General features: G+C 43.0%; 3 protein-coding genes across 8 annotated transcripts in view; 1 reads left to right on the top strand and 2 right to left on the bottom strand.

The window, feature by feature from the left end:
• LOC135089502 (uncharacterized) overlaps nt 1-3,294 on the bottom strand; it is a 5,010-nt gene extending 1,716 nt beyond the window's left edge. Inside the window, exons 1-4 of one of the 2 annotated variants that reach the window (XM_063985077.1) lie at nt 2,955-3,294; nt 1,666-1,877; nt 1,037-1,207; nt 220-508 (exon numbers count right to left, since the gene is read on the bottom strand). In XM_063985077.1, the coding sequence (XP_063841147.1) occupies nt 231-508; nt 1,037-1,207; nt 1,666-1,864 (648 nt within the window). In that variant the 5' untranslated portion in view covers nt 1,865-1,877; nt 2,955-3,294 and the 3' untranslated portion in view covers nt 220-230. Of the gene's footprint in view, nt 1-219; nt 509-1,036; nt 1,208-1,665; nt 1,878-2,954 lie in introns of those variants that run through there. The other variant, XM_063985078.1, reaches the window with a different exon arrangement.
• A 550-nt stretch (nt 3,295-3,844) lies between these two features.
• LOC135089881 (myelin expression factor 2-like) lies at nt 3,845-19,259 on the top strand. Of its 3 annotated transcripts, XR_010261668.1 has the most exons (12): nt 3,845-4,002; nt 4,929-5,042; nt 5,535-5,635; nt 6,135-6,289; nt 7,648-7,704; nt 8,345-8,557; nt 8,806-8,923; nt 9,065-9,259; nt 11,004-11,533; nt 11,663-11,798; nt 12,036-12,187; nt 18,101-19,259. XR_010261668.1 is itself a non-coding variant. In XM_063986068.1 (11 exons), exons 1-11 carry the CDS (start codon nt 3,956-3,958, stop codon nt 12,089-12,091), a joined length of 1,722 nt encoding a protein of 573 aa, XP_063842138.1. In that variant the 5' UTR covers nt 3,845-3,955; the 3' UTR covers nt 12,092-12,801. The 3 variants fall into 3 exon arrangements, 2 of the variants coding, with proteins under 2 accessions (XP_063842138.1, XP_063842139.1); XM_063986068.1 differs by lacking the exon at nt 18,101-19,259 and having other exon boundaries at nt 12,036-12,801; XM_063986069.1 differs by lacking the exons at nt 7,648-7,704; nt 18,101-19,259 and having other exon boundaries at nt 12,036-12,801.
• Nucleotides 19,260-19,450: 191 nt separating this feature from the next.
• Nucleotides 19,451-27,500, bottom strand: part of LOC135089882 (geranylgeranyl transferase type-1 subunit beta-like) — a 20,220-nt gene continuing 12,170 nt past the window's right edge. For 2 of the 3 annotated variants that reach the window (XM_063986072.1, XM_063986071.1), the window contains exons 2-7: nt 23,890-24,020; nt 23,098-23,311; nt 22,679-22,811; nt 21,362-21,481; nt 20,948-21,061; nt 19,451-20,806 (exon numbers count right to left, since the gene is read on the bottom strand). In XM_063986072.1, coding sequence (XP_063842142.1) covers nt 20,540-20,806; nt 20,948-21,061; nt 21,362-21,481; nt 22,679-22,811; nt 23,098-23,311; nt 23,890-24,019 — 978 coding nt within the window. In that variant the 5' untranslated portion in view covers nt 24,020 and the 3' untranslated portion in view covers nt 19,451-20,539. Of the gene's footprint in view, nt 20,807-20,947; nt 21,062-21,361; nt 21,482-22,678; nt 22,812-23,097; nt 23,312-23,889; nt 24,021-24,702; nt 24,882-27,500 lie in introns of those variants that run through there. The other variant, XM_063986070.1, reaches the window with a different exon arrangement.

Here is a 27,500-nt window from a genome sequence, read left to right as displayed (position 1 = left end):
GTCTGGCTGCACAAGAATTTCTGCTTTTACCCCTTTTCTGTCCACTTCTGTAATGCAAGAGTTAACCAGTATTCTCAGTCATTCATCTCTTTTTTCTGGTACACTCTGGAACTCCCTGCCTGCTTCTGTATTCCCTCCATCCTATGAAATGAACTCTTTCAAGAACCAGGTTTCAAGGCAGTTATCCTCAAAATTTGGACATCTTTTTCGATCTGCTCTTGGGACTGACTCTAGTGGGCTTTTTTTTCCATTTTTTTTTTGTTACCTTTGGCCAGTGACCCTCTTACATAAGAAAGAAAAAGTAATACCAGGGACCAAAATTTACCAATGGTGCTCGTAAGGTCGTTGAAGGCTTCGTATTGTTCCTGCGTCTTGAGCATAGGGAGGCGATGACCAGGGATGCACTCACAGATTCTTTTGGCAGTTGTGAATCTTGCCGTCCCCTCCATCACCAGGTACAGCAGACGGTCGTTCAGAACCTCGTAGCGGTGGAAATGCGGAAAGGTAGCTGAGTGACAGAGGAGCCTTGCGTTACACAGGGATCCCCTTCTCAGATGTTGGGTGTCTTATCTCAACTGTGCTTGCTTTTAGAAGGTTCTGGGGATGTTACTCGAGTTTTCAAGGGTGTTTTCATGTCCTAGTGACAGTTTAACAGGGTCTTGAGTGTTTCCAAAGGTGTTTTCATGGTCTTAATGACAGTTTAACAGGGTCTTGAGTGTTTCCAAAGGTGTTTTCATGGTCCTAGTGACAGTTTATCAGAGTTTTTAAGGGTGTTTCTATGACAGTTTTAACTTGGTCTGCTGGAAGTCACTGGGGCTTTCAAGTCTGTTTTCATGGTTCAAGGAATAGTTTAAGGTGTTCCAATGGAAGTTACAGGAGTTTCCAAGAGTGCTCACATGATTTTGGTAATAATTTCAAGAAGCTTCAATTCGTGTCAAGGAGGCAGACATCGGCGCTATAATGAGTAATCGACTAAGGGGAGGACTTCATACCACTGCTCACCACATCAGAAGGAAGGAAGGAAGGAAATACATACTTGGCCAAAGAAAGAGGACAGCAGCACGGTCATCCTGAAGGTGGGGCATGGTACTGAGGTAGCGTACGGCGATGAGACGACACTCTATCCACTCCTTACCGGTATCTTCCCTGCTCACCGCCGCCACCATTTGACATGCCGCGATGGAGAAGCAGGCCACGCGACAAGCACCTGTAGAAGGAAGCAGGAGAAGGAAAAGACGATCTGAGGATGTCACAATAACGGAATTCAAGAGGGTCTGGGCATAAATAATTTACAGACATGGTGTTTAAGTGTTTAATTCTGAAGTGTAGTGGTGATAATGATAGGAGAAAATGAAAAAGAAGACTGACTGATCCCCACAACCCTCTGACCGACCGACTACCTGACTGACTGACACCTGTATTCTGAAACGCTTTGCTCTCTCACTACTACTATTTTCAAAGGCCACGGAGATGATTAGCCGGGTTCTCAAGACTGTTTCTCCTGTTAATAATGTAGAAATCTTGTTAATATGTCACTAGAACCGTAAAATCACCCTTAAAATCCTGTATCACTTCAACGAGAGCCTTTGGAAAGCAGCAGAGGTGCGGACAGAAGTGTTGCAGAGTATGGCCCTCTATCACTAACACTCTCCCCAACCAACTCACAGCGACGCGTGGTGTTAAAGATGGCAAAGGCGTCCTCTGGGGCCACACTTGTGTCTGGCGCTATGATCAAGTCACCACCCGCTGCAGGGAACCCCTTCACGTAGACAATGCTCCTCTCTGTGTTATTCTGCCAACTGTTACTGGCTGCATCTGTCACCACCACCACCACCACCACCACGACCATCACTATAGTCTTCATTTTGTTTCCCAGTCTAGAGAGAGAGAGAGAGAGAGAGAGATTGGTATATTAACAAAACACATTATATTAAGAGAACAGTACGTGATATTTGCAATACTAAATACAAATTCCTTGCGTTATGTTACTGTGGTGCTCTTATCAGTTACTCCTCACCCGTTATCTGAAAAGAGGCGGGTGGAGGACGGGAGAGGGGGAGTGGGAGTGAGTCTGGGAGAGCCACAGGGGAAGCGAATGTGAAAGTTGGGAGAGCTCAAGGTGTCTGAAGAGAGGCTAGGACGGGAGGAGGGAATGGAAGTTTGTGAGGGCGTAGCGTGCATGAAGAGAGATGGGGCTTGCTATATGGGCGACATACACACACACACACACACACACATACACACACACACACACATTTGCTGTCAAGGGAACGAAGTCAAAACACGTACGGTATGAACTCAGAAATATCATAAGTAAAGGAGTTCACTGAGTATGGCGAAGTGTTATAATCATTGCGATATAAGGCCATATTCTGAAACACTGCGCCACACCTTCACTATATTCAAAAGACTCAATAGTTGAAGTTACACGAGTTTTTAAGGGCGTTTTTAAGGTTGTGCACTGAAGGCAAGCTAAGCTGTCATATCTGGGTCACTTATCCCCAAGTCTCTCTCTCTCTCTCTCTCTCTCTCTCTCTCTCTCTCTCTCTCTCTCTCTCTCTCTCTCTCTCTCTCTCTCTCTCTCTCTCTCTCTCTCTGTATATATATATATATATATATATATATATATATATATATATATATATATATATATATATATATATATATATATGAGCTGTGAAAGAAACTTGAACTAAATTTTCATGTTTTTCATTACAAATTTTTCCTTTTAACATTTGCTTCTCTGACATATACTAAACAACTCTGTGGACTGACATTTTCCTTCAGGCATTATAAAATTTTCGTCAAATTGTTCAAAATACGTAAGAAAAGTATATTTTTTTCTTTCTTCACACATTTTTTTTTTTATCACACACATTGTTTTCTCATCCACAGTTCTTTGCATTATAAATTTTTCTTTCCAAGAAAAAAATAAAATAAAATCGGTTAATAACCTTGGGAGGCGTTGAAGTTTGAATATGTAGCCAAGATCATTTTGAGATACGAGCTGTTAAAGATTTGTGTATCACTACTCCCACTTTGCAGATGTTAATGACCTCCTGCACTGTGACTATCATCTCTGTCAATTCCCTACATCTTCCTCTTCTTTCTTGAGGTGAGTTTCTTTGCATAAATGCTTCTCTTGTTCAGTTCCTTCTGGTGGTGCAGCAGCTACATTAATAGTGTGGCTTGAAATGGAGAAAGTAAGAGTTGACAGGAAGTGGATGTCCCCTTTCTTGAAATTGTACACTGACATATTGTCTGTGACAGGTTCTGTATGTCTGCAGTACACGTACGAAATACACACTCGCATAATATTATACTGTACAGTATAATATCCTTGTGAATACAGCACACTGAAAATTTTATTTTTTTTTATATTTCTATGGTAATTATTGTCTGGAATACATTTCAAAACAAAATAAACATCTACATTCCTGCAAACACTATACATATGTATCTCACATAATAACTTCATTTTACTCAATATGATCATTGCTAAAAGTACTTATTAATTGTGATTGGTCTCTGGGATGTGTTCCGTAGACTCAAATGCAGTTTCCCCTCCCCTTCCTCCCACATCAGAAGTTGCAAAATCAGCAGGAAAGGCGGTGAATTAAGCAGAAGTCCAGGTCAGTGAGGAGGATGAGAGGCAAGAGGCGAAACTTTCAGACCCCACAGCGGGAAGTTATTTTTTTTTTCATGATTTCTCACATTTTCCCTTGAATTACCCAAACAAAAACCAGTAAAAGTAACAAGAAGTAAATAATCTCCAAATTCTCCTCATCAGAAGTCGCAGAATGAGCAGGAAAGGTGGTAAATTAAATAGAAGTCGCGGTCAGTGAGGGGGTCGAGATGCGGGAAGGGATTGGTGACGTAAGCGGCGTCAAGCGGAGGCCGACCACTCAGCATCAACAGGAGGAAGCAGAGTTATATATCTTTATCGCCTAACATCATGGACATGGCCGAGGGATCTGACTACTCTAGTGTCAAGAGGGAGAGGTGAGGCATTCAAGATTACCCTGAGATGATCAAATACAGGACTGGGTGTGTGGATTAAGGGATAAATAGGAGGGTATGGAGGCTAGTCAGGGAGATTGGTGAGGGTAAATATTCACGCAGGTGTTTTGCTTCTGTGTAATTGAAAGGGATGAATAACTAGTAGATTATGATGTGGGTGGATAATAGCAGTGCAGTGATTAGTTATACATATGTTAGCTGGTTTTGTGAAGGTTTTATTAATTCCATGCCTTGCGTTTTAACTTGGGTGACGAAATTTGGTTTAGTTTGCTGGGTTTTCAACTTTTTTCCAGGACAAATACTGAGTAGATTGTAATGAGGGTGAGTCATGGCAGTGCAGTGAGTAACTATGCATTTGTTAACTGGTTTTCCGAAGGTTTGTTGTGTCCATGTCTTGTTATAACCTCGGGGACAATTTTTGGTTTAGTTAGCTGGTGGTTAACACGCTCAAGGGGAGGAATAGCTGTGAGAGGTTGTAACGTGGGCGAGTAATGGCTATGCACTGAATAATAATAATCTTTCAAGTAGTTTTGTTAAGCTTTATTCAGTTCATGTCTTGTCTTAGCCTAAAGTTCATTCATAGGTAAGGTTGGTACTAAAAAAAAAAGTTAAGTGGGGTTTTTCTTTTTGTTTTGGGTTATCAATAAGCAGATAGATAGATACAGATACACTTCCTCTCTCTCTCTCTCTCTCTCTCTCTCTCTCTCTCTCTCTCTCTCTCTCTCTCTCTCTCTCTCTCTACAGACAAGACACATTTTTCCACATCTTACTAATTAATATTCCCAGTGACTTATTTTAATTTGGTCTTTCTAAAATCTAAGTGTAAGTGTAATGAATGGAGAGATATGTTAAAAGTTAGATTGTCCTCCTAACCTAACCTAACAGCACATTTGTATGATGCCCTGCAGGTCGCGCTCTCCGATTGACGAGGACAGCCGGGACAGGGAGGGTGGCAACGACCACGATGGGGACCGGGACCGTGGCCGCCGAATGGACCGTGGCCGCCGCATGGACCGCTCAAGGTACAGAGGTGGTGGCTGACCCTGCTGGACCCTGCTGGACCCCTTACTATATATTTCAGGGCAATTAAATTATCCTTAGCTTACAAAACTCTTGGGCACTGATGCAAGATGACTCCATGATTTACTGGGAATCTTGGGTAGAGGGAATACAATGGTAACATGAAATAATAATATATTTTTTTATTTTTTTTATACTTTAGAGTGTAATGAATAAATATTAACATCATAAGCTGCAAATACAAGAAGGTGACTGCATATAACGACGCAATGCAGATGGGAATGTTTAGTTATGAGCAGGACAGCGGTGACATGAAATAGTATTAATAGTAGTAGCATTCATATCAAAATCCTTAACAAATACAAGAGGTGACTTCATGATGATAACTAACTCAATGACTCCTGATTTTTGAGATATTCGTACTGTCTGAGACGAGTGTGGCATTGTGGGTGTGGAGTGCCTAAGAGGAGGATTAACAAGGCTCGATGTTGCAGGGGTGGTGGGAGACGAGGCTCGGAAGACACGCGGATCTACGTCTCCAATATTCCCTATGAGTACAAGTGGCAGGATTTGAAGGACTTGTTCAGGAAGGAGGGTGAGTAATGCTGCCTGTGTTGTGTGATGGTGTCGGTGGTTCACTTGGTCTTATTAACAGCCGGATGTTATGTCATGGTTGGCCGGGATTTGCTCCGGTCCTGGTGATTTGGCATAACTGGCAAAGTGTTTGGTTTGTGTTTTACCTTGAGTGACTTCCCATGTTTAGTGTGTTACTGGAGCTTATACAACTGTCATTAGAGTCAGGAAAACACTTGAAAACACTAACAACTTCCTCTGAAGCCCATTGAACCATCACAAGAATCATTAAAACACCAGCAACTTTCACAGGAGCCCATTAAACCATCACAAGAATCACAAAAACACTTGAAAAAACAACCACTCCCACCTTGACCTACTAAACTACAACCAGAACCATGAAAACACCCTTAAAACACCACAAATACTTACACTGGACCCTTATAGAAGTATCTGACCATTGGCACCGAAATATTGAGTGTGATGTATAATGTTACTTGTGTTCTCTCCTCGTGTTTCAGTGGGAGAGGTGGCATACGTAGAAATGTTCAATGACGAGAACAACAGACCGCGAGGGTGTGCTGTGATTGAGTTTGAGAGCATGGATCTGGTGGCCAAGGCTGTCAAGACCATGCACAGGTTTGAACTCAAGGGCCGCAAGCTGGTGGTGAAGGAGGTGAGTGGACACGTGAACACCGAGGCTTGGCTGGGCTGTGAGGTGCTGAAATGTTTATGATCACGCTAGGAGAGGGTAACTTGTGAAGCCCTGTGGGGTGTCTGGGTGTCTTGTGATCATGGTAGGAGAGGGTCATGTTTGAAACGTTGTTGGTATCTGGGTGTCTTGTAATCATTGTGGGGAGAGGATTTTGTCTGAAGCACTGTGAACTGTGTGGGTGTCTTATGATCATGGTAGGAGGGACTGTGTCTGAAGCACTGTATATTATGGCACAGTTAGGCTTGGCTTTAAAGTACTGGGGAATGTGGTTGGTCTTTATGATTGGAGAGAGTTTTGTGTTGTATTCTGTGGGTATTGGGACAAAATATGAAGTAGATTTAAATGTCCAGTTACTTTAAGCTGTTTTCCCTTGATCCTGTCCTCACAAAAGTTCCCAAGCCATTTGTCTATCTTTTAATTATAGCTGGAAATAGTTTTTTGCCATGCTCTTTGGATAATGGGACAAAATACTAAGTAGATTTAAACATCCAGTTTTTTTAAGCTGTTTGCCCTTTGTTCCGTCCCCACAAAGAGTCCCTAAGCCACGAGGGTATAGTGTCTGTCATAATTTATCCCCCACCCCCTGCCCTGACCATTTTAGGAAGCCTGGTCCTGCATGGGACTTGTGTAGGCTGATGATGGTGACGATATGAAGCTGTGGGTGTAGCCAAGGGTGTAGTGAGTGAGGTGCAGCCTAACGAGCCCCTCTTGGTCATTCCTGTAGCTCGGCTTGTTTGGTTTTGTACTGTGCATTTTTTTCTCTGTCTTTGTGTTTGGGATGTTTTGGTTTGTTTGGTCAGTTTTTGAGCATTTCTGTTCATTATTTTCTTTATGCATGGGAATTTTTGGATGTCCCTGTTTTTTATTGTTTTATAAACATATTTTTACACATTTTTAAAGGGCCGGTTTTTTGTTATGTATGCATCACAGTCCTTCGTTCATCATTATAACATTTCTCTTATGTTATTTACTGCCTAACAACTCCCATCTCATTGTTTAAACTGCCATGATGATTACTTTACATCTTTTTTCATATTTTGCTTCATCTTCCACACTCATGGCTTGACTAGCTGCTGTAGGGTGGTAGGCAGGAGACAGGTGCGGGGCACGGGTGTAGAGTAAAGCTTGAGCTGCGCCTGGCATTCACAGCTTGTCACCCCATCATCTGAGGGCACATTGCAGCACTGCTCAAGTGGTGGTGGGTGGTGGGGTTGTTGCCACTTCCCTGTACCTTACGAAACAGTTAATATCACTAGCCAGTAGTCCTCTGCACCCGCCCAGCACATGTTTAATGTTTCCCCGTCTCTTTCCCACTCCAGAAAGCAGATGATCTCCCACTTGCCTACTTGTCACAGATCCGCATGGGGAATAGAATGGTAAGAGAGAGTACTGTGGGTGTTGCAACAGTCAGTCTTAAACGTAGACGTGCAGAATAGAGTTTGGTGTGTAGCTTCAGTCTTCTGTTGGTCAGGTCTGAGCAAACCTAACGTCAGTGATAGGCTGTGTTTGTTTTTGACAGGTATTTGCATGCCTCTGATCTGACAGCTCGGTTTCCCCCCGTATGAAAGTTTCAATTACGGTGCTGTTTATTTAATGATGTAGAGCCTTGCTGTTACTTGTAAGTGTTTTTTTTATTTGGATCTTGAGTTTGAAGAGTGGCTCTACCACCTCCACCACCACCACCTTCATTACCACCATCACTATCATCATAACCACTATCACTGCCACAATGTCCTCTTGCATCTTCACAGCATCATCACTTTCACCACCACCATCATCATCATCATCATCATCATCATCATCATCATCATCATCATCATCATCATCATCTCTTCCTCCTCAGTTTTTTAAGGTGTTGTGATGACCCTGAACTGACAGCCTGATTTACCTCTAAAATGCTACATGTGCCGTGAAATTGTGGATAGATTTGACGTGTGCAAGAGTATTGGTGGCGTGATTGTTGCTCGCCTTGACTTGCATCAAGTCAGCTGTGACTCATTCCTGACTGGCTCGCAGGGTGGGCCATCTCGCCAGGACTTCGACTCAGACAGAGACCGCCGCATGATGAAGTCCGACATGCGCAGCAGAGACTTTGCCCGGGGCGCTGATATTGGGGGACCTCCCAGCATGTCTGTCAACAAGTTTGGCAACACATATGGCCTGTCCACAGTGTTCCTGGAGTCACTCGGCATCACTGGACCTCTAGTCAACAAGGTGTTCGTAGCTAATGTGAGTGTACAAGTCTTTACTCATTACTTATTATTTTACCAGATCCAAAATTCCTTGACTTTTCTGTGGCACCTCTGTTATCCCCCAAAACTACTGTACTACTAGTTTTTCTACCTGTAGTTAGTTCACTTAATCTTTCACACCTTTACTTGTGTTTCCTTGTACTTTACTTGTTTCTCCACTTGTAGTTCAGTAAATAGATCAGATTACTGTATCTGTCCTCGTACTCTCATGTATTCCACTTGCAGTTGGATTACAAGGTGGATGACAAGATGCTGAAGGATGTATTCAAGATTGCCGGCAAGGTTGTCACTGTGGAGATCAGCAAAGACCAGGATGGGAAGAGTCGAGGCTTTGGAGTTGTTGGTGAGTAGATGCCTCTTGCTGCATTACCACCTTGGTGCTCTATTGGAAAAGCTAACCTGGTGTAAGAAATGCATGAAGAAAAAGTAGAGAAGAGGATAAAGAAATCTGTAACAACAATAAATTGCATTTTTCCACTGGCAGAGTTTGAACACCCAGTGGAGGCAGTTCAGGCCATCTCCATGTTCCACAACCAGACATACTATGACCGTAAAATCAGTGTGAGGATGGACCGCGTCACAGAGAAGCAAGAGTCAACGGCCACCAAGCTGCCACCGGGCCTCAAGAGTCTCGGCATGGGTCTTGGGGTCAATGGCACTGCTCTCACAGATGTTGCGAGTAAGTGTGAATGTGTGTTTTTTTTTTTTTTTTTTTTTTCTCTCCAAAATTATGTCTTGTTCTCTCACGTTTGGAAATTGTCAATTATTTTTTCTTTGTTGTTTGTAGGGGTTGTCAGTTGTGTTTGCTTTGTTTTATGTCTCTGCCAGTAAGTGCAACTTTTTTCCGTGCTGTTAGGTTTTGTTTCTCCTTTGTATTGTCTGTGGAGGTTGTCAGTTGTTTCTCTTTTATTTTAGGTTTTGTTTTCTCTCTTCATGATGTCTGTTGAGTGTTTTTCCTTACTTTAGGTATTGCTTTCCTTCCTCTGCTGTCCAGTGATATTGTTATGGAGGTTTTCTTTCCCTTTTTAGGTTTTTGCTTTTCTCTCGTGCTCTTATGTGTATGTTATGGTATTTTTCCTTTTTCCTTGCTCTGGTTTTAGGTCTTGCTTTCTCTCTCATGCTGTTCTTTGAGGTTGTCATAATGGAATCTTGGCTAAACTTGTGACAAAACCTTGGATATAACCTTGGCTCTTCAAAGTACTGTGTCTGATTTGATTTTGAGTAAAGAAGTGCATCAAATGCTTATTTGAAGTTATTTGAACTGCTGAATTAGGGATGTTCTGTATTTTTTTTTTATTTATTTATTTTTTTTATATCCTAGAAAGGGAAGAGAACTGGAACTAAATCTTATTTGTCCAGGATGTGATAAAACTGTGTGTTTTTGGAAATTTCATTAGCAATATTTAGACCTTTCACTGTGTGTCAGCATAGTACTTCCTGTTACCAGTAAGACTCAGGTTTTTGTATTTTTTATTAGTTTATAATCTTTTCTTGAGTCAGTTTAATATTCATCTCAAAAGCAGCAACATGCATGGCTTCCTGCAATGAATAATAATAAAAAATTGGTTCTCTTATGGTGCTGGTAGTGACATCTACCTATATTTTGTACAAGGTTACTAGAGAACAAGTTGAAGATGACAGAATTGAGATGAAAGAAATGCAGCAGTGAGGAAAATCAATCATAGCATTGGTCGGACATATTGGGTACAGGTCAATGTTTTTATTGTGTGTGTGTGTGTGTGTGTGTGTGTGTGTGTGTGTGTGTGTTTGTGGGACACAGGAAGGTTTGGAAGTAGGTGTTGTATGAGGCAAGTCTTGAGAAAAGTTGTGAAGGCTGTCTTGTTAGGTTTAGCCAAGGTTTTGTTTTGCCTGAAGTGTTGTAAATCCGAGTGTGATGTGAGACGCTGTCTTCTATTTATTATATTTGTATGATAGCAAGAATTTGAGCTCAGGAAAGATCTTTGAATAATGTCTCCACCCAGTTGTTGTCATACAATGTTGGATGACATTATGCTTACTTTCTTCTTGCAGATAATGTTCCCTCCTTTAATCCAAGTATCAATGGAGGTAAGGCAACCACATGGGTTCCTCTATTGCTGCAGGTTGCTTTAGTCAGTTGAGGGAATAAGTTGCAATCCATTTGTGATCCATGTAGATAGGTGGTGGTGGTGATGGTGGGGGTGTCACTGCTTATCAGGCTGAATCTGTATCTTGGATGGATAGAGCAAAATTTTGTTGAGTCTTCTTGTGCTATGAATTAATTGTAGGTAATCTGTTGTTGGTGCTGCAGTGCTGCCATTAGGCCACTGCCAGGTGGCCTGATGTGCAGCCCAGCAAGTTGTCACACACTGAGAGAGATGAGAGAGCCACAAGGAGCTGCGTGTGTTTGCACTGAACTAACCACTGTGTTCATTTGGTTCCAGGTCTGCCCAATGCTGTTGCCACAGGGGTGTCTGCCTCACTGCCAGGCATGGGATCCATGACCTCAAACATGGGTACAATGGGCAATCAAAACATGGGTATGATGGGTATGGGAGGCACAACTGGCATGGGGACAGGGATGGCCAACCTTGGCACCGGCATGGGGAACTTGGGTAACATGGGCACTGGTCTCAGCAGTCTGGGGAACATGGGCACTGGCATGGGCAACATGGGCGCCGGGATGAACACCATGGGCAACGGGATGGGATCCTCCATCATGGGGGGCATGGGCACCTCCAGCAGCATGGTGTCCAACCTGACCGGTGTGGGTGCTGGGCTGGCCGGAGGCGGCGGCCTGGTGGGCTCCAGCCTGTCCCGGGGCAGCCTGGGCAGCAGCGGCGGCGGTGGCGGCGGCGGCGGCTACAGCTCCTATGGGTCATCAAGCCTCTCCAGGGAGTACAACCACGCCAGCGGCACAAACAACAGCTCCAGCTCCTACTCCGGTTACAGGAACATCATCCAGCTGAGCCATGTGAGTGTGCAGGGAGGAGGTGGTGCGGCATCCTGTGGTGACTTGGTGTTTGTGTTGGGAGTGGTCAGTATAATGCAAACTGTTCCTTGTATTCCTTGTATTTGTCACTAATGGTTGTATTTGGCACAGCTCCCCCTGGACTACACGTGGCAGTCCTTGCGTGACCTGTGCCGAGAGTTTGGGGAGATCAGGTTTGCTGAAATTCGCTCCAAAGGAACTGGAACAGTTCGGTTCCAGACTGAATCTGATGCCAGAAGAGCAGTCGGTATCCTTTTATATATATATAAATATATACTTGTATATATATATCTCTTGTATTTAGTTAATGCTGTGGTAGGCAGTGGTAAGTATGTTTATGCTGATTCTTCTCTTGTTATTGACTTTATTTTTTGTTATTGCTTGAGAAAACTGTAAATGTTTTTAGTAGCATCCTTCAGACTGAGTGTGTGGTGGTGCATGACAGTGTTGCATTGGTGTTGTTCCTTAATCACCTGCCCTTTAGAAATGTTGGATCGCCAGCGTCTGGATGGAAGAATTCTGGATGTGGTCCTGTTGTAGGGCGGGTGACAAAGACCACGTCAACAAGGTGAAATGGAGAGGGCCCTCCCGTGCACCAGGCTGGCCTGGCCTCACCCACAAGACTTCAAAATCAAGGTAAAGGCTGCTTGCAGGGGAGAAACTTTCATCTTGGTGGCAGTCTCGTTTTTTGACTGGTTTACGAGGATTCAGTTTGTCCTGTTTTTCCAATCTTGCAAGGCTGTTTCGTCACTGAAGACTGCCTGCCTTCTTGTGTGTTGAGGATTGTTGGCGGCATTGAGGACACAGTTTCAACTTGAAATCTCTGGTGGTCGAAAATTTGAACTGAGTGTCAGTGTTTTTGAAGATGTGTTTGTGTCGGTGGCTGTCGGATCATTGCTGCATCTGCCCCATTGTGGAATTTGACCATTGCTCTTGATAGTATTTTTGGTATTGAAGTAGGTACTGATGTATGTAGATTAGATAGAAAAATATGAGTGTCATTTCTTCTGCATTCTGATAAGTTTTTGTCTTTCTTTTTACTTCTTGAATCCATTGAACCAAGTTTAGCCCACTAGTTGCTAATCTTTGGCCCATTGTGAGGATGTATCTTCAATACTTACTATTAGCAGTTTCATTACATGTTGATCACGTGCTCAGTTGCGTACAATTGAAGGTGGAATAGCATAACTGGATAACTGTACCTGTTATAGATAAGATGTACTTCACAAATAAATGGGCTGTGGGCCTTTGCTGGTGTTTTTTCTTGTTGTCCTCTAGACTTTTGCATTTAACCATTGGTGTTAAAGGCTTGTGTGTGTTTTATGTAGTCATGCTCTGTGAATTTGCCTTCTTGGTAACGAGAAGCTTCCTCGCCTCTCTGCAGGGATGGAATTGGTCATGTTGTGAAGCTTTGTGTTGCTGACTACAATGATTGGCAGTCTGGGGTGTGTCACTAATAGCCTGGGTGTGGAGGGAACCTAACCTGACATGCATTGCATTGCAGGTCATCCAAGGAGTAAAAATAGGTTTCTTAATGCCATTTAGTCCACAGCTGAGTTCAGGAGGACACAGAGCTGTGGTGGGTGACTTGATGGAGGGTTGTTGTGGTTGTGGTGCATCTTAGGGTTGTGGTAAAATCTATGGCTGGTGTTAGAGATTGCAATGACATGTTGTGAACTATTGTTTAGATCAGTGTGCTTCATGATCTGTCTTCTAGGCTGGCCGAGGTCCCCCTTGAAGGGAGTTGAGGGAAGACATCACGTCTCACCTCACTGGGTGTTGTGTTGGTGTGCTTGGATACAGTGGTGGAGGCTTCAGGGTTGGTAATTCGTTAAATTATGATGCTTGGAGCTGCCAGGGTGGTGTGGCTGTTGTGTGGGGATAAAATCTGTGGAAATTCGTTTATGGTTCATTCATGTCTGGTTTAGATAGAAGTAGTGGATTGTGTAATGATCATTGGTACTTGAAAATTTAATGTGCTGTCAGGCCAGCTATTAATCAGTGTAAATTACAAATTGGGAGTTGTATAAAGTTGCCAGCCTTGAATTCCTACCATTGACTGTGCCATATATTTGTGCAGTGCTTCTAGCTTTTGTTGGGTGCCCCGTGAGCCCGACTGTTGCGTCGCTGAGAGAGCAAGTGAATGGACTGGCCAGTTTGCAGCTTGCCTCGTTGTGGTGTGGTGGTGGTCTCAGGGAATGAGTACTTTGGGACATTCAGAAGTCTTGTGTTCAGTTGGTTAATTTATTAATTTGAGTTTTTCTTGTTATTTTTAATTTTTCTTCTGAGTAGAATCAATGTTTGTTGCTTTTCTCAATTTTTCCTATTGAAACATCACTGTTACTCCTGGAAATTGAATTTTCATATTTGCTTTAAGTAATATTATCAAAATTTTTCTAAGGTTTCAAGTGTGATCCTTTTTTGAGTAGTGGTGACTGTGTGTGGTGGGGGTGTGGTGTGTGGTGGCCTGTGACGTGGCTGTGTGTGGTGCAATGACAGTCATGGGTGTGCTCTGCTGTGGTCCTCTTGTGAAAGGATTGTCATTTACAAACTAATATTGTAAACCTGTATTGACATGGCGTGAATGGTGGGGTGGCTCGTCCTGTGTGTCGTGGTGGTGGTGGTGGTGGTGGTGGTATTTTGAGATGCTCTGCCGTTTTCCTTCCTTGAGACTCACTAGTCTGGTTAGTGCAGGAAAAGTTTGGTCAGGGTTACATTGTAGACACAGTTTTTAGTCAGTGTGAAGCATAAACAGTACAAAAGATGTACAATATAATATTAATGTTTTCTGAGCCAGTTTTCTGTCAGTTTGGTCTTGAACTTTGAATTTCAAAAGATGTACAATTGAATACTAATGTTTCGTCAACCAGTGTTTACTATTGTAAGCCCATTTATTTGCTCAAGTGAATATTTTCTATTTTTGTGTGTATGTGTGTGCATGCTTGCACATGGGCAGTGTTCTGAGGGAAATATCAAAGTTTTTTATTATTTTTATAAATGAGAAAATATGGATGGTTGATGTCTTCTCTGATGAGTTCTTAGACTAAGAGCAAGTTATTGGTGTACCGAGGATTGGTGATGCACTGTGCCGTATGTCACGACCAGGGGAGGAGGAGGCTGGTGATGCATTGTTTTCGGATGTTCCACAGGTGTTCTGTCAATTTGTAATGGATGAGAAGTTTTGCTGATTTCGGAGTTCTGAATAAAGTTTATCCTTTCACTTAAGAGTTGTGGTGTATCTCCACCCACAGAAAGGGTCCTGCCAGTCCCTCGGCCCATCCCGGCAGCACACAGCCTTCATTGTTAGGCTCATGGTCTGGGCATGGGGCTGTGGAGAGAATCAAGGGGAGGGTGTCATTGCAAGATTAAACAGTTTGGCCTCTGCTTCAATGAGGTGGAGTTACATTGGTAGTGGTTTGATGTGGCTACTCTCAAGTATCCTGCACACCTCACTCTGCCATTCTTTCCATTACTGTGTGCCATGTATGGGCCTAACAGGGAAGTGGTGTGTGTATGGTCTTTTCTTTTTCTTTTTTTTTTATTTTTTTTTTATTTGATTTAGAGGAATCATAGTTAAGCTTTTGGCTAAGTCTGGACAAACTGTGGCATCTGATCTTCTTGCTTTTTCTTTATAGTCTTTGGTCAACGGCAGCCTGTTTGTTGTTGAGGACACAGGCTGGTGTAACAGTGGCTGGGAGAGGCATCTGACAGGACCTTAGTGGGTGTACATACATGTAAGAAATTGTAACACTGCTTCATTACGACATTGTGCTTGTGTCTGTAGCCTCTGAGACGACTTTGGGACTCCAGAACACTTGCAGTGGATTAACACTGAACTTGACTGTTGTTTTACTGTAACATCTCTGTGGTTTAATGCATACTATGTCAAGCAGGTGATAACTATTTTTAAGCCTTAATGTTGGGTTTACTTTTTTCTTGGGTGTTGACTAATGGTTTGGGAAAAGAAGTACATTTTGGGGAAGGAATGATCTTTGTGGCGGCTTTTTGTCTTCTGAAGCTGTGCAGCCTTACAGTCGCCATGCACTTAGAGAGCATCAGTGTTGGTGTGTGATGGAATATGAAACACATTGATGGGGAGAGAGGCTTTGTGGCCTCCGTGGTGGTCTCTGTGTTGGGAGGTGCGGCCACAGTGCTGAGAGGCTCCCCAGGTCCTCCAGGAGGGTGTCGGGTGTTGTCTCTCCTTCGCACGCGTTGGACATCCACTGGTAAGCCCTGCCATGTTTTGTAGCTTTGGTCATGTCTGTTGGGGAGAGTGGAGCTCAGCCCTCGTGGAGTGGATGTCTTGACTAGGAGGTGTTCTGTGTGCTGGGTGGTGTCACTAGCAGGCTCACCTTCTGATGGGACACTTGTACTGGAAGTGATTGGCTCACGGCATTCTTGCATTTATTCATGTATGTGTATTTAGTGTTACAGGTAGTGTATAGTGGGGAGTGAGCCACATGCTGGGAGTCACCGTGGTGCTTGTGTTGGGGTGTAGAACACTTCCCTGGTTTGTTTCAGGGACACTAGAGATGGTATACCTAACTTGATAGTGTGTAGGACAAATTGTCTGCCTGTCTATAGCATCTAGCAGGTAGGAAGAAGACAAACAGTCTCTTCTTTGATTAACAACACTCTCTGTGTCACTGCTGCAGATATACTCTTGATTTTAGGCAAGTGTTTAAGGTAATTTTTCTTGATTGGTTCCAAATACTGCAATATCAGACCTAATTAAGTTTGTCAGGATGAATTCAAGAATGAGAGACCATTTGCAGTTAGATTGGATATGTTCAGAGGAAGGATGCCTTTGATTTGTTTGTGGAGTTGAGTGGAGTGTGGCTGTTGTCTCTCGAGCTGCATGACGTTGAGACGTGTGAGGAAGGATGAGAGGAAGCTCTACTGGCTTGGGGGGAGGGGGGGTGAGTGAATGGTGCAGTGCTGTATATAGTTTAAGGTGTGTGTCTTCCAAAAAAGCTAGGCCAATATTTTGTTGGAGAGAGTGAGAGAGCTTTTCTTTGCAATGTTACTTCTTGTGGATGTGTCGGTAGTGTATTATGTACATCACTTGTTGAACTATCTCAGTGCGAGGCTTGTGTGGTGTTGGGGGCTGCTTTGTGGAGTGCGTGGTGCAGGGTGTGTGGCTGGTGTCTTGAATGTGAAGGTGATGTGTCCTTGTTACCATCATTGTCTGGCAGCTTAGATATACTTTTATTGGCATGACTCTTTTCAATATTGTAATTTCATTAGACTTGGCTTGGTGATTGCATTTACATAGTTATACCTCTTGGCCGGCAGTTCTTAGCTTTAGTCGAAATTACCACATCAATAACATTGTTTGGTGTTCTTGGGGAAGCATTCTGGCAGAAGTGTGCAGTGTTGGCACATGATGCCCTTGGTCTGAAGCATTTCAGGCTGGGTGTTCTGTGCCTGGTAGATCTTTGGCTTTCATTACTGCAGGGCACACTGATGGAAATGAAAAATTGTCTTAGAATGTCAGAATTTGACCTAAAATGTTGAACTTGCTTCCACTCCCGGATTATGCACGTGTGTAGGCCCAGAACTGTTACAGCACAGTATAGATTATCAGTTTCCAGAGCACAGTGAAAATGAACTGAACCCACTAACTGTATTCCAGCCAACAGTTAACATTTCCAGGCTTGTGGCTCCAACAGTACTTCCCGAGGCTGCTTGAGGTGGTTGTAATTTGGAAACCGACACACACGCACGCATATATTGTCTCTCTTCCTTTCTGTCTCTTTCATGTCACACTAACATTGGCCCTGCAATGGAGACAGTCTGGTTCAAGCTCCCAGTAGTTGGTGCAGTAACACGGTACATTGCTCACATGTATACAGTTAGGCACTTACACACACACACACACACACACACACACACACCTGTTGTTTTTGTCATGGTTGCATGCACTTTTTTTCTTCACAGTTTACTTGCTGTTTCTGCATAGCATGGATTGTTTACACCATTGATGGATGAGCGTTTGAAGCTATCATCAATATTGTCGTCCTATTTTGGGGGTAGTCATTGAGTTCAGTGTTTGCTGGATTCTCTCTTTGTGTTTGAACTCCTTCTCCCCTCTCTCAAAACAGAAAGAAAGAAATATTTTCCTAGATTTCTGTTCTCAGATGTAGTTGTTTGGTGTGATGAGATGAACAGACATAATTGTGATAACCTGAATAGACATTTTGGTCCACATCCCCCCATTCCTCAAGGCAGGGTCAGTTCAACTCCGATAATCTGTGTTGTGCTGTAAGTCTCCCAATATGAACACGCCCTCAAGTGTTGTGCTTGAAGCCTTTTGGGTGTGGATTACTTCCTTAAGAGTTCTGTGAAGCAAAATTGATCTTGGAAGAATTCAGTAGAGTGTGGAATTGATGTTTCACCTGAGAAATAAATAGCCAAGCTTTTACATTTAGACCACATGTAGTTTATCAGACATTAGATCTCTTACCGTCATGCCAATATTCAACACCGCTGGCAATAGGAAGAACTGTTCTCTGAGTTTGCTTTATTGACATCCTCTTGTTATTTCAGGTGAGAGGGAGAAGACAGCAGGTGAGTCAGGCTGGAGCAATGGCCTGGAAAGTGGAGGAGTGTGGAGTTTGCTGTTCTTCTGCTGGAGGGATGGAGGAGGACCTGTGAGATAGTCTTATTTTGCCAGTCCGCCAAGCCTCTGTCCATCAGGACAGGATGCTTGAGAAGCGTCAACAGGTAGGTGCTGTGGTGGACACTCAGTAGGTAGTGCCTCGTGTTGACTAGGGTTTGTGTAAGGTTGAGATTCAGAATTACTGTTTGGGATTCAAAGTTTAGAGAGTGAGTGTTGTGTAGTGGAGTGGAGGGGGGACAGAATGATGAATCTTTTAAAGTTGATTTGTGTGATGAAGGACAATAGCCAATCTAATCTAAAAGCTTTCCTATCCCATAAATGCTATCATGAATGAACAAACAAAAGGAGAAATTGTGGAATGAAATAGGTTAAAACAAATAAAAGTTAAAGTAATGAATTATCATTCATTACTTTAACTTTTTCTCCTTTTGTTTGTTCATTCATGATGGCATTTATGGGATGGGAAAGCTTTTAATTTTGCAACATCGAGTACTTTTATTTTTTAGTCAGTGTGGAGGTGCAGCACCTTCAAGTTTTAAATTCACCCTCAGCTTCATTTTTTTTTTATTGTAGTCTGTGATGAACTGTGAGAAACATTTTGCTTCCTTTGTTCACATGGACTTGTTACACTGGATGGGAGATGTTCCAAGCTGCTGAGTGGCCGTTCTTCAGTTTATCTAAATGTCCAGGTTGTTGGTGTAGTCTTCCTACCACAGTGCAAGTGCAGGAAGCAGAATGTTTGTCACAGTGTGTAGCAGTGACTTCAGTTTGTGTGGAGTAAGAACTATTATGAGTTAGGATAGGGTGGTATTGCTTGAAGGTAAGGTGATAACTGCCAATGGGATCAGCATGGGAGTAGCAGTACTGGAGTGTCAGGAAGGGAAGAGGTGGGTGGTGGTAGTAATACTTAATGGTTTCAGTAAGGGAAGAGTAGAGCAGTACTTGCCGTCTGTAAGGGAGGAGGTTGTGGTGGTGGTGTAATGGGATTCATATGAGTAACCTTTGTTAATAGAGAATGAATGTACTGCTTCATTGTGTTTACAGTCTCAGAATGGTGTGAAGGTGTGAAATAAATAATGAAACGAATCTTGTAGTGTTTGGTTACCCACAGTAACTTTTAAGGAACAAAGGTTGTAGTGATGCAGCTTTTGGGAAGCACTTAATGTATGTGATGTACCTTCACTTTAGTTGTGCTGTTGGGCCTTTAAGCTGGCGGTCTCAGTCTCTTTTGTGCACTTTCCAAAATCTATTAGTGATAAGGTATTCAAAACACACAATTCACTTCATGTAATATATGCATCTTTTAATGAATATTTACAAACAACATTTCAGGATTATAGGGATGTGTTGTATATTTTATATATAACATTTGTCTAGCTTATTGTTAAATCTTTGAGTTCAAACAATGCCCTGTCAATGTAAACTATACCTCTTTTATAGACGGACCCAATTTGAGCAAGCTGCACAAACCAAGCAGGATTTGTAAGTTATCATTTGACTGGCTGCTTGCAGGCCTGCATTCAGCTACTATTATTATTCTCAGAGGCTGTGTTCCCTTGTATGTGAGGAATATTAACAAAACTGCTGTACTGGTCTCATGTTTTAGGCCTCCTAGTTTTTGTCATCATTTTTTAGTGACAAAAGTGAATAATTATGACACTTTCCTCCTCATGATAAATCTGGTATTGAAGAGCTGGCCTCCACAACCATACTGTGATGTCACTCTGTAGGCTTTCACCCCTGGTTACCTTCCACCACAGTGACATACACTGACATACAGTCAGTCATTATGGATTAATAATAGATTAAAGTAACCATGTAGATTCACTATAATATGTCTGTGGTGTCAGCTTTCAGTGAGGTGGAAGATAGCCATGGATCAGAGCCTGTGTAGTGATGTTTTCAGTCATGCTACACAATATGTTCATGCTGCAGGACAGCTTTTTAATACAGAATTTAATGTAAAGTAAGAAGGTTAGTTTCTTATTTATACACTAGTCAATAAACAATGACAAAAATTTGTGGGAGGTCTGACAATCTCAGCACACCCAGCAGTCTGTTACAGAGGGAACAACGGAACATGGACTGTCAAACCCATAGCAACCTGAACAAAACTAGTGGCACTGGCTGGCATTACCATCACTTCCCTGACTACACATGAACTTGTATTTGCAGCACCAAGCTTTGTGATGCAAGGCATCTGACAGATAAGGAGAGCAGCAGGAAATGCCTAGAGTGCACAAGTCCTGCTGGGGCAATGCAGCTAATTCAATTAATGTGTGCATGGACAGGCTATAGTTGTACAAGAGACAGGCGAGACAAGAAGCAGACGAGAGGGAGGCGATCAATTACAGCAGAGACATTCATCAACAGGGCACAGTAGAATTCTTGGAAATGTTTTTATGTAGCTGATGGAGATGAGAGAGTGCTTGCTGGCTAATGTTCAGTGCAGGATCCACAGGCTTCAGGTTGTCTTTTCTTAGGAGAGAGAGTCCACTGATGCCAAGGTAGGTGTGAAGACCATCAGGGTTTGAGTTTGGGTACTTGGCCAGTCCTCCTGTTATGGGATCTTGAGTAGACAGAACAAACTGTCTCAAGGCAGCTGTATCCAGATAATCCAATGCTCCAAGTATCTACAAGAAAAAGAAATGCTAATATTCTTTGGATCAGTAACCATCCTGTTTAGCAAGATGGTGGTCTTTAATCCCTCTCAACACACCTAATTAGATTATATGATGGTATTGGACTCCATACAAGATGCAGGAATGTCTGACCTGTAGGGTGGCACCAATCCAGAAGGCATAGCAGGTATCTGGAGGTTTATTTGGTCTTCCCTGTAGGCCGCCTCCACTCTGCCTCTCCACCAGCCACCGCACCAACCGCTCCCGCTGCCAACACAGGAAAATTTGGGGTTAAGATGCTTGAGAGAGTTTGCTATATGTGTGAGAGGCTATGGTGATTGACTGTGGTTTGTAAACATACTGTGGGGGACATCCTGTGGGTCTGAGAGAGAGAGAGAGAGAGAGAGAGAGAGAGAGAGAGAGAGAGAGAGAGAGAGAGAGAGAGAGAGAGAGAAAGTGGTAGAAAGCACCGATGTGAACTGTGGGCATGCCCAACAACACCCGTTTGATTTCACATAAATTTTCTTGATCTCATTAGTTTGTGAAAAAAATCCGAGTATGTTTAACCTGAGTTCTTGAGAGAGAGGAATCCAGCTTGCCCAGGAGATGAAGTGTGGCGATGGCACAGTAGCTGCTGCCCCCGTGTGCCTCCAGGTGAGTGCCTTGGCCCATAGCACCCTCATAACTCTGCAGATGAAAATCAACTATTAAACATGGCTGTGAGAAGTGGATAAAAATTAATATGAAAGAGTTGTCATGATGTTTACTAATTATCCAGACCAATTAACCAAGGATCACTCGGTCAATCACCACCCACAGCTCCCCCAACACTGCAGAACTGTGAGGTGGAGAGCTGCTACTGGTCTAACACACAGGTGGTAAAGGGAAATATGAGTCATCGAGTATGAGGCACCAATTCTTAAGGATGGGTTTCCTATTTAAGAGGATGGAGATTCAAAAGCTAAACTAAGCATACCTCATAAAAATTTTAATGTGTAGAAAGCACTCTATTAGCAACCAATACACTGCTGACAGGAGTAGAACTATGGTGTAATTTGAATGGTCATGTTCAAGGAGCTGGCTTAGCAGTATCACTATAGAAGGGAGAGGGCAGGATGAAAATGCAGTCCTGTTGTAGCTAAAACTTCATACTTTCTAGCAAGATGAGCCAAATTTTCAACATCACTTAACTAACATTTTAAGGAGGTACAGTACAAATCAACTGAATAAATGACCTTACTGTTGCACCACTTGAGTTCCTTTACCATATACTGCCTAATATTCACAGTACTGCCTCACTGTGTACCCTATGCCTAGTAATTACAACAGTTACACAATGCTCGACATACAAGCCACTGCACTGCACTGCAACACACCTTGTGTCGAGTGACCTACCTGAGGCAGCCTCTGGCTCTAGTTGGAACCAAGACTTGGTGCTGGTAAGGCTGAGGGAACTGTGAGGCTAAAAAGATGTAATTACTCCAGTAAGGAATCATTCACACATGTTCTAATAATGTTGTCAAGAGATCCTAACTTGTGCAAATGTGACTGATGGCATGAAAGGCAGCCTGTCAAAATCTCCATCCTGTACTGGTGAAATGAATTACAGCGTGTACCAATGACGGGAGCCAAGGGGCTTCTACAGCTGCTGGCAAGAGTGGCAGACTAATTGCAACACTAGAGTTCCTTATCCACTTCAGATTGCACAGACATGATCCCTCTCTGTGACCATTAGCAGACATGATCCCACTCTGACCATTAACAAAGAACCAGTCAATATCACCTCCTCAGTAAATTTTGTATTTGGAACAGAGAAATGTGCTGCATCATTCTCTTGTTTCTGTAATAATGAGAAGTATTACAATGAAACAGGCTGGCACTCACCATACTGTTGAGAATGTACTTGGTGGCACTGGTGGTGTTGATGGCTGAGAAGTCTTGCAGGATGTAGCAAATCGCAGCAGCACAGTACATGAACCGCATGTCATTCTCGCTGCCACCTCGTGTTGAGAAGAAACTGAAATGCAACATGGACATCAGATCATGCTGTTCTTTTCAAAGGCAAAAAATAACCCTAAAAAAATTTTTGTTTGACAACTTTATGCTTCCTTATAGGTTATACAAAAGAACATTAGAATATAAGGGAAGCTGCAAGGAGCCACTGGGCCTACACAGCCAATCCTTGTATAATTCGTGCACCTCCACTTACATTTTCACAAGAGGAAAGGAAAAGCAAGTAAAGAACCGTGACCTTCATAAGTAACCTCCCCAAAGAGCACAGAAGGTCAGAGTGTGGCACTGACCTTCCATCTGGGCACTGGAGGGCAGCCACGTGGGCCATCACTGCTGGCCTCTCCACCCGACTGAGGTCATCACCCAGGATAATGAGGGAGGCCAGAGCGGTGTAGGTCATGGTGATGTGGCCACAGTCCAGCTGGGACACGGTATCACAGGAACTCTCACCCCGACAGCTGGCTAAGGTTGTGCCGCCCCTGAAGCCAGCACATGCCTGCTCATCTGTGACAAAAGTGCCAGGAAAAAATATCCACACTATCTCAGAATGAAGACAGTGAGTTAATACAACACTTTCAATCTATGGAGACTGATAATGAATGAATAGAGTAACGATGCAATTACCCTCAAACTAACTTTCCTTATTCAATCCGTTAAACCCAAAAGTGCTGTAAACCTCAATCGGTTAAATCGGTGAGTTACTGTAAAGCACTTTATATCTATGGGGAGTGATGTTAATTCAATAAAAAGATGCATATGAATATCAGACTTTGCAATACTGAACTACACAAGTAACTGGCTTTGCCTCAAGATCATCTCAAATATGAGTCACACAATGAAAATTAGGCCAGTAAAAATAAGTTACCAAAATCATACACAAAGGCATATCTGTTTGAAAATTAACATACTGAGGAAACAAAGAGAGCAATACATTTTGGTTAATAAGAGAAAAGGAGAGAACAAATGCACAAGACCCAGACAGTGAGAAGTAATGGAGTGCAGTTTTAAGGTAACACTTCTGAATAACAAATCAACTAAAGGGAAAGGTAAGGTTCACACAGATGATACAGAATGACCAATACCTCTGTCGTTCCCTGGAAGTATCTGAAGGGAGTAAATCCAGTTGATTATATGTTGCCTCTCCTCTTTATCCAGCTCTGACAGGCCGTCCAGCAGGTCCAACCCAGAGAGGGCAAAGTAAAGCACAGCCATTCTGTGGGAAATGATTACAGTAATACGTATCCAGGATAATATTCAAATAACATTAGTGTTTCCATCCGAGGGTTAGGTTAGGTTAAGCTAGGTTAGGTTTAGATAATTCTGTTAACTAATTTCACTGCTAGCACCTTCACTGTATTGATATTGATTTATAAAAAGGATCATATTTTGCCTAGATTTATAAATTTGTCGTGGAGAATGTGTGTCCTGCCTGGCTGGGTCCCGCGGGCCGCTGGTGTGAGTTGCCGGGTATGCATTTCTGATGCAATGTTGTCACGCTGGGTTGGTGTTCATTGTTCCCCTGTGTACATATTTGCTGCCCATCACAACATATCCTGTGGTGCCAGGATGCCTCGCTCGCCCTATGTGGCAATACTGCTGCATAACTGGCAGCTCATCCCGGCACAGGACTTAGCCAGGCGGGACCCAGACGCCTCACGAGTACTGTCTGCCCTCTACTCTCACCACTAGACTCACAATGACAGTTGGGAGGGGAGAAGAGAGGGAGAGGGAGAGGAGCAAATATGTGGCCTTTACTCCCACCCTTTCACTCACCAGTATCCACACGACCAAAGGACTAGGAAGTGACAGCAGGGAGAGGAGAGGGACAGGAAGAGAAGCACATGTCTGACTCTTCCTCTCCCCACACACTCCCCATCGCACACCTCATGACCCACCTGCTCGTGTCATAGGTCACAGAGGTGAAGGGCAGCACCTGAAGGCACCTCCTGAAGTACTTGACGTGTCTGGCTCGCAAAAACAGATATTCTCTCCCGGACATTGTTATTGTTTACACCCGCCAGCTGGGCGGCGACCACTCAACACTGCTACCTCACTCTTCTTGCTTGTTATCATGATCAACTGCTTTAGTTCATATATATATATATATATATATATATATATATATATATATATATATATATATATATATATATATATATATATATATATATATATATATATATATATATATATATATATATATATATATATATATAAAAGTAAAAAATATTGGTTATCTTTTCTTGTTATTTTGGGGATTATAAGGTTGTGGTGGAAATAATCAACATTTTTTTTCCGGGAATTCTGCTATTACATTTCCTTTGGTAATTATAATGCTTAACTGGATGTTTTCATAAATAAAATATGAACACAAATATAGAGTATCATTTTCAATAGTTGTTTTGGGTTCACAAGTTCAATTTTGGTTCAATCAATCAATCAGTCAAATTCGAGGTCTTACTTCCTGGGAACATCCCACCCTCACACTCACTCACTCACTCACTCACCCTTCATATTCAATTCCATACAAGAAAATTGGGTTTCAAATATTTGTGATCTTTTCTCTTCGTTGTTTAGCACTGGGAAACTTATGGTGGAAATAACCAAAGTTTATTTTCACTAGGTTGGGAAATCTGTTATTCTCTTATTTTTAGCTTCTGGCAGCACATATCTGATTAAAACAGTTTACAAAATAGTTGATCTGGAACGATAATGGTTCTTCCCATCAGTGCTACACACACACACACACACACACACACACGCTTGACTCAAAAAAAAAAAAAAAAAAAAAAAAAAAATATATATATATATATATATATATATATATATATATATATATATATATATATATATATATATATATATATATATATATATATATATATATATATATATATAAAATCTCTAAATATAAAGAAGCAAACACAATTTGTCACCACCACCAACGCCAAACTGCAAATAAAAACAACAAACATTTATATCAAAGTAACCCTATTACAAAATTCATAAGAGCCTTGTTATTTTAGATCAGCAAGGGAAACTATTATATTTCATGAGACCACCTCCACCACCACCACCACCACCACCACCACTTCTCTCTTCCCTCTGCTTCCCCCAGTAGTGACCTCGTACAGTTTAGCACCCCAGGAACACCTCCCCGGTAACTTAGCGGCCCAGGAACAACACCTCAGAAACACACCGTCCCTTAACACCTCAGGGAAACATGCCAGTAAATGCATCACCCCTGAAACTACACCCAAACACCACAACACCCAACAACAGCACCCCAGTAAATGCATCACCCCTGAAACTACACCCAAACACCACAACACCCAGTAGCAGCACCCCAGTAAATGCATCACCCCTGAAACTACACCCAAACACCACAACACCCAGCAGCAGCACCCCGGTAACATCCCAGACACACAGGGACACCCCTTAAATTTCCCTCCCACTGTAGAACGCCCTTGCGTACACCCCATACACACAAACACCCCACGAGAATGTTCCCAGGAGAGAGGATTTCAGAAATAAGCAAAAAACTGAGCCACACATCACAGGAGACACCAACTGATTGTATTTTTATTCCCGAATGGCGCACTGAAACCCCCTTGACTCTTTCTTCTCTCTTGTCTCCACTGTAGAAGGGGGAAATAGGTGAATATATCCCTTATTGCCCCACTACAGTCCTCCCCTATCCTCCCCAGATCTCAGGCTGTATCTGCTGGAAACTAAACGGAAGAAGCGCGTGGCAGGGAAGAACGGGACTAGCAGCAGGGTTAGGTTCGATTATGAGTACGGTTACATTGCAATATTGCGACACACACACACACACACACACACACACACACACGCAGACAGGGGAGAGGGAAGGAGAGGTATGGAGGAGAGGGGTGGCCCAAGATCGGGGGATGGGACGGGGGAAGTGGAGGGGTGGTGACCTGTCTTGGAGAAGCGAGGCACACACACACACACACACACACACATAGATCACCATCTCTTCGATGAAAGAGAGGGCAACACACACACACACACACACTGGGTAGATAGATGAGTAAGTAGGTAGCAGGATAGGTGGGTGGACGAACTGGTGTGTGGATGCGTGATTGAATAGCTAGGTAGATGAGTGAGTGGGTGAATTGGTGTGTGGATGCGTGGGTGGATGAGTGAGTGAATGGGTAGGTGGATGTTATGTGCTGTGCTCATTTGACCGTGGAAAATTCCCGCTCATTTCGGAAAGGCGGCTGAACCTACACCGACAGAGTGGTCCCGCGGCTCGGGCAGCAATTCAGCCACGCCCGGCTACATTTCGCTCCCGGCTGCACATTCCCGGCTAAAACCAGCCGCGAATTGCTCCGTGTAAATCGGCCTTCAGACACTGACGCGAGACAATGAACACAACACAAAGACTCTAGAGGAGGCGAACTGTGGGTGAACCGTTTCGAACTGCGGATATGAAGTGAAGCAGCGCCTTGCCGACTCACGGAACTACAGGTTAAGGAAGGGAAGGGAAGGGAAGCGAGGGATAACAGAAGTAGGAAGATTTTAACGTGTCTTTCCCTCATTCACACGATCACTTCTTGAAATAAATGAATACTTAAGTCCTGATTCGCGAGCGCGCTCGAGCACACACACACACACACACACACACACACACTTAGAGCATAACTGGTAAAAAAAAATGGTCAATTTC

Source organism: Scylla paramamosain, chromosome 33 (assembly GCF_035594125.1).
Source record: "Scylla paramamosain isolate STU-SP2022 chromosome 33, ASM3559412v1, whole genome shotgun sequence".
NCBI classification, from domain to species: domain Eukaryota; kingdom Metazoa; phylum Arthropoda; class Malacostraca; order Decapoda; family Portunidae; genus Scylla; species Scylla paramamosain.
The sequence above is the reverse complement of the archived record's forward strand: the minus strand, read 5'-3'. Positions and strand labels throughout refer to the sequence as shown.

What these genes read in the sequence shown, in the direction of transcription:
- LOC135089881 (XM_063986068.1), top strand. Translation starts at nt 3,956, where the DNA reads ATGGACATGGCCGAGGGATCTGACTACTCTAGTGTCAAGAGGGAGAG. An exon ending in TCCGCATGGGGAATAGAATG is followed by an intron (nt 7,705 to 8,344) that starts GTAAGAGAGAGT and finishes ACTGGCTCGCAG; the next exon opens with GGTGGGCCATCTCGCCAGGA. An exon ending in ACATCATCCAGCTGAGCCAT is followed by an intron (nt 11,534 to 11,662) that starts GTGAGTGTGCAG and finishes TATTTGGCACAG; the next exon opens with CTCCCCCTGGACTACACGTG.